This window comes from Marmota marmota, unplaced genomic scaffold, assembly GCF_001458135.2.
Source record: "Marmota marmota marmota unplaced genomic scaffold, marMar, whole genome shotgun sequence".
NCBI lineage: Eukaryota > Metazoa > Chordata > Mammalia > Rodentia > Sciuridae > Marmota > Marmota marmota.
The window spans coordinates 645,719-652,318 of NW_025999968.1; the positions used below are offsets into that span (position 1 = coordinate 645,719).

Consider the following 6,600-nt stretch of genomic DNA (forward strand, 5'->3'; position numbering starts at 1 on the left):
TTTAAATATTCTTGAAAGGGAGTATATTCTTCCACTTCCAGAAAGTTTTCCAAATATAGCTTTTTTTAAAAAAACATATAAAATAACATATCTATGTAATCACATGTTTTTGAATAGGAATTCATTTCAATAATATAATGGAAACAACTGTTTAGACTTACAACTAAGTAAACTTACGTTTGGAATATCTAAAATTAAAACTCAAAGAAACAGTCATTATGCAGCATTTTCTTTTTTTAAGAGAGAGAGAGAGAGAGATTTTTTTTTAAGAGAGAGAGGGAGAGAGAGAGAGAATTTTTAATATTTATTTATCTTTTAGTTTTCGGCAGACACAACATCTTTGTTTGTATATGGTGCTGAGGATCGAACCCGGGCCGCACACATTCCAGGCGAGCGCGCTACCGCTTGAGCCACATCCCCAGCCCAGTTTTTGCCTTTAAAGAACCTGAAATGCTCAGGCTTGATGCTGTTCCTTGAACAGACAGTTATGGGTCCTGCGGGGTGCAGTTACAGGCCAGCCAGCTAAATAAAGACTCTCCAATTCGGACAAAGTAGACTTGGTACATTTTCTGAGAGGTCTGTCCCATAATAGAAATAACATAAAAATCTCTAGAATTATCATTCTCTAAGTACTAAGGTTTAAACAAGTCTCTTGTGCATCCTGTTTTATCAGGAGATGGAAAAGAAACAGAATTGCCAATGTCAATTGCAAGTAATCCATCAACTAAGTATCTAAAGCGAATCTATCTGGCAACCACCATGACAGACATAAATCAGGATTAGACATGTTCTTCATTAAAACAAAACAAAACAAAAAAATACTCCCAGTGGCACACACCAGTAATCCCAGTGGTTCGGGAAGCTGAGACAGGAGAATCTTGAGTTCAAAGCCAGCCTCAGCAAGAGCGAGGTGCTAAGCAACTCACTGAGACCCTGAAGTACAAAAAAAGGGCTGGGGATGTGGTTCATTGGTCAAGTGCCCCTGAGTTCAATCCTTGGAAAAAAAAAAAAAAAAAAAAAAAAAATCAACTAGGGGTTCATACACCCTTCACATCCTGAGTTCAAACCCCCAGCACCACACACACACAAAAGGATGATGAGATTAGAAAATGGCCATTTGGCAACCACCACAATAATAACTAGTTCAAGCAAGAATCATAATTGAATGCCAAAATTAGATTTAAAAAATTGGATATTTACTAATCTCAAAAAGTCTAACAAGTATCTATAAAATACTTTCTATTAGAGAGAGGAAAAAACAGTAATTTTATGGTGGCTAAACTTGGCAGATATCATCTTAACCAAGTAACTAAAGTAAAAATCACCAGTAAAAGGACAAATTGATATCATGTGCTTCTGATCAACTGTGCTGAGAATACAGTATCAATTAATAATAAGTATCAATAGGGTAACCTGCCAAAAAAGTATAGCATGAGTCAAATTGAAGGGCATTCTACAAAATATATGGTCTACAGTCTTCAAAACTGTCAAGGTCAGAAAAGGCAAAGAGAGAGAAATAATTCCAGACTAAAAGTGGCATAAAAGACAAATTTAACATGTAATCTATAGCTCCTAGATCAGATAAAAATTTTTATTTATTTTTTAAATAAATGAGATAAGCTGAAGAGCTAGCAAAATTTACATAAGGTCCATATACAATAGTGGACCTTATGTAAATAAGGTAATAGACCTTATGTAAATAGTGGTCCACCACAACAATATTAATTTCCTGAACTTAATCATTATAACTGTAGTTGGTTTTATAAGAAATGGCCTTGGCTTTTGGAAATACACACTAAATTATTTATCATGTCTATAACTTACTCTCAAACAGTCCAGAAAAAAAATAGTATTTATTATACAGAGATAATGACAAAACAAACATGGTAAAACATTAAATTTTACAGAATCTGGATGAAAGGTATGTAGGGAATCTTGTGCTATTTTTTGCAACTTTTCCTTAAGCCTGATGACTTCAAAATAAAAAGTTAAAAAAAGAAACTTTTCTTGGGACACAGTGATACATGCTTATGTCAGCAACTATGGAGGCTGAGGCAGGAGGATATCAAGTCCAACGCCAGCCTCAGCAATCAAGCAATACCCTGTCTACAAATAAAAAATAAAAAGGGCTGGAGAAGTTCAATCCCAGTCATAGTTGTGATCCTATATGCCTATTTTGAAGAAGTCTAATAAACAATGTATACACATTACACATCAGCATTAGGACTTCTGTTGTTATTTAGATTAATTTTTTAAAAACTCTCCTAAACTACAACCTAACAGAATGACTAAGTGTAAATAGCTAAGTTTGTATGCCCCTAAATACTATTTAAATCACCAGTACTTACCACAGCATCAAACCGGTTATGATAAATTTCTGCTTGGCTCTGCTCAATGTAGCGTTGTTTAGCATGAATAAAAGCTGGTATTCCACCATATGCCCAGCCAATGATGCCTGCTGAAGCTGCTGCCCTATAGATATTCTCAAGTTCCTTTGAAATTCTCTGTTGTTCACTAAAACATCAAAAAGATAACATGTTGAGACATTATCCAAAACACTATGAAGAACTATCCAAAATGCTACCAAGCCCTGTGGTGCATGCCTGTAATCCCAGCAACTCTGGGGGCTGAGGCAGGAGGATCACAAGTTGAGAGACAGCCTCAGCAACTCAGCAAGGCCCCAAGATGAAGCCTAAATAAAATAATTAAACACAAGTCTGTCAGTTCCCTTGCTACAACTATCTCGGCAATATTATAAAGTTTCAATTTTAATTTAACCCCTTGATAACAGCGTAGTATAGTAAATTACTTCATGATAGAGTAATCTTTTCACAAGTGATTAATAAGTCAATGAATTAAGTGTTTTGAATTATTATAAATAAATTCAATCTAAAGGGTTATCTTCTATTTTAAAATCTAGTTATGATGAGAAATGGCAGAAGGGTATAGCTAAACACTACACTGGTGTAGCTCAGTGTTACAATGCTTGCCTAGCAAGAATAAGGCTCTGAGCTCATTCCAAGCACAGAACAAAAACAACAACCCAATAGTTGATACTGTTTAATTTTTCCTTGGGCAAAATAAAAAACTGACAACCTTCTCTGGCCCTCTTCAATCTCCACTTGAGGGGCGGTGAAGGAACATTATTGGCCATTAAATACCAACAAGTCTGGGATCAAATGAAATACAAAAAAAGAATATTGGAGTAGATTTCTGCAGACATGGATGTCAGTGGTTTCTAGCTTGGCCCAACTTTTCTTATCTGTAAAATTAGGGCACTGATTTCAATAGGACTACATCCCTATGTACCTAAGTATCCATCCCTAGGAGCTCTTTCAGTGAGTGAGCCTTAACATTAAAAACTTATCAATCAACTATCAAATGGCAAAATCAGGACACAACCTTCTTCCACAAATATTAGAACCTCTAATCTCACTTAAAAATAAACCACCACCCCTGGGTTCTTGGCCCCAGGCTAACTTTTTCGTGGCCCCTCCCCACAGACCCTGGGCATTTTTTACTCTCTGACAAACAGCTCCCGGAGGCGATCCCAACCGGATTCCGGGTAATAGGGTTCTTGGACTAAGGAAGGCAACTTCTGATTCTCCACCAGAGATTCCGAGTCGGCAGCCACAGCTCCGGCAGCAAAGACTCGGGGGGAAGGACGCCGTGCCCTGCAAAAGAAGCTCGGGGGAGCCGGTGGCGGCTCCTCCATGCCCTCTCTCGACCTGCGGTCACACACTCTTGCGCACTCAGAACACCAAGGCCGGCTGAAAGCGCCTTTGGAGAGAGTGTGGATAACTGCACGAATCAGTGAGAACTACGGTAACAGGCCCGAACTAATGCACTGCTTGATCCCCTGCCATAGGACTTAGACATTCTCCCTCTCAACCCCAGTATTCCTTTGGAGGCTCCAGGGAACACGAAACAGGAAGTCCCGCCTCCGTCAAGACAGAGGCAAAAGACGGGGCTACTGCAGAGACTGCGCAGGAAATACTTCCTGTCGGGGCAGGATGGGCGGCCGTGGTGCTGGACCGCCCCGGAAGTGAGTTGGCAGTCAGTGGCGGCGTCCTCATTCCGGGCCTCCTAGGCTCACCTACATGGGTTTGGGGGCAGGTTCTGCGTATTTGAAGGCGTACTGAAGTAGGTTAAATGCCAGACCCGGCACGGTGTCGCAGGCCTAGAATCCCGACGGCTCGGGAGGATAAGGCTGGGGAAACACAACTTTAAGGCCAGCCTCTGCATCTGAGGTCCTAAGCAGCTTACTGACACCCTGTCTCAAAACATAAAAGGGGGCTGGGTTGATAGAGCGCTCGGCTAGCATGTGTGAGGCCCCGGGTTCGATCCCCAGCACCACGTAAAAGTAAATATAAACAAAATAAAGGTGTTGTATCCATCTACAACTAAGATATTAAAAAACATAAGAATGTAGCTCAGTGGTTTTGGACCCCTGGGTTCAATCTCCAGTTTAAAAAAAAAAAAGTAAAAAATGCCAAAAATTCCATGTAAAAGAATCAAGTGCAATTTTGAGTGCAAGTGGAAAGGAGAGATTTGTTTAAAAACAAGTCATATACACACACACACCACCCCCGCATGAAGTCAAGAAGCCACATGGACTTAGTGTGATCCATTTCTACCCAGTCTGGATCCAGGAGCTGGGGGGTGGGTCCAACATTTGTTTGTTTGGTAAACTGAACTAACATCCCCAAACCTTTTTTGAAAATTTGAGACAGGGTCTCACTAAATTGCTTAGTGCCTCACTAAATTGCTGAGGCTGGCCTCAAACTTGCAATTCTGCCTCAAGGACCTGAGTTACAGGTGGGTGTGTACTACTACTACCAGGGTCCAAGATTTTGAGATTGCTTTTTTTTTTTTCTTTCTTTCTTGAGTCAGCTTTGGGCATTTCTTCGCAACGTGGATTTCATTCCCCTTAGTTCATAAGTTTCTCAGAGGGCAGGAGAATTTCTGGAACTTTTAGCAAGTGTTTTGAGAATCTGATTTCCTGTCACTATAGCCTCTGGGAACTTGTTCTTTTGAGGTATAGTTGTTATTAAAATGTATTCATTTTGTTGTGTGCCTGTAATCCCAGCTACTTGGAGGCTGAGGCAGGAGGACACAAATGTGAGGCAAGCCTGGCAACTGATCAAAATAAAAAGGGCTGAGGATATGACTTGATGATAAAGTGCCCCTGGGTTCAAGTCCTATACTGCTAAATAAATAAAATTACTATACTTTTTAGTATGACTATGGTAAGTAGAATTCTAGGATTTGTTAGCTGGAATTCTATATATAAGACCCAGACAAGTGTCTGGCTAGAGTGACTAGCTGAATTACTGACAGTGCTATTAGGGGATAGACAAGTGCAAATGGAACATGAAATTATGGGAATAATTCTTTGAAATAGGCCCACTCTGTTGACTCCCTCGCATCCTCCCATGCTTTCTTTTTACCTGACTTAAGTGGCCAGGCACGTTGCATTCCTCAGCAAACTACCTGTCAACCGCAGGAGAAATGCAGACCCCAAATAATGTTGATGAGAGGAACCCAAGCTACTTGAAGGGGGAGACTTGTGTGCTTTTTCACAGACCAGATCTTGAAATTCAGGGAGATAAGGACAATTCCTCCTAATCATAAAATCTGTAAGAATTTATAATTAAGAATCGAATTAGAATCAATCATGGGCCAAAGTGACCTAGAGTTGTCATGGCAGTGGGGACTTGAAAGTGATGTCATTTTGCTGTCAGTCAAAAATCAAGTGGGTGGGACTGCCTGGAAACTTCTCTGGGATCCCCAACAAAATTGGAGTGCAGAAGAGGCACACTGTCCCTTATCCTCTCTGAGAGGACCCACTCTCTCTCTCGACTGAGTGCTGCTTTCCCTTTTGCTATCTCTTCAATAAACTGATGCCTGTTACCCTGAAATCTTTCTGACTTGATTGTAAGAACTGGGGTTTGAAGTAGGGGGGATCTTTGTGCTGCCTGTTTCCCAGAAGGCCCCAGCTCTATAACAGTGTTACGAAGATTTCTCTGGTGTTTTAAGAAAAAAAGTAGATTCATTGCTCATCATAGCACTTACTCCATTATGCCATTATTTTCTATTTGCTGATCTCTCTCAGTAAACTACTTTGGAGCTCAGAGACCACAGATACTCATCTCTATCTCCAGGACCTACCAGTATCTGACATGAAGCAGGTGTTCAGTAAATATTTGTTGAAAGAAGAATTAGATCCCCTGACTCCTGGCACCAGGTTGCTGTTTATCCTTTGTTAAGTAGAGGTAGAGGTGGGTACCAGCATAAGGTCCTGAGGTCTGAAAGTCCCAAGAAAATGGCTGAGCAGCCTGTCTGCCTACATGTAAAAAACAAACAAACAAACAAAAAAAACTAAATGCTTAAAATAAACCCAGGATCATCCTGGAATGAAGATGGGGAATGGGGATAAGGTGGAGGTTGGGCAAATGCTGAAATCATTTACATATAACTCAAATATCCACAGGGGTCTCTAGCCTATAACTACAAATGAGGTCCTATTAACAGGCAAATTTCACAATTCCATAGGTGCTTCCTTGTGTGGGTAACTAGAGACCCTTGTAAGTCTCTCTT

General features: G+C 40.3%; 1 protein-coding gene across 1 annotated transcript in view; it reads right to left on the minus strand.

Annotated features, from left to right (window-relative positions):
- Positions 1–3,950, minus strand: part of Timmdc1 (translocase of inner mitochondrial membrane domain containing 1) — a 20,734-nt gene extending 16,784 nt beyond the window's left edge. The window contains exons 1-2 of the mRNA XM_048803842.1: positions 3,522–3,950; positions 2,345–2,514 (exon numbers count right to left, since the gene is read on the minus strand). Of these exons, the coding sequence (XP_048659799.1) occupies positions 2,345–2,514; positions 3,522–3,715 (364 nt within the window). The 5' untranslated portion in view covers positions 3,716–3,950. The remainder of the gene's footprint in view (positions 1–2,344; positions 2,515–3,521) is intronic.
- Positions 3,951–6,600: the final 2,650 nt, after the last annotated feature.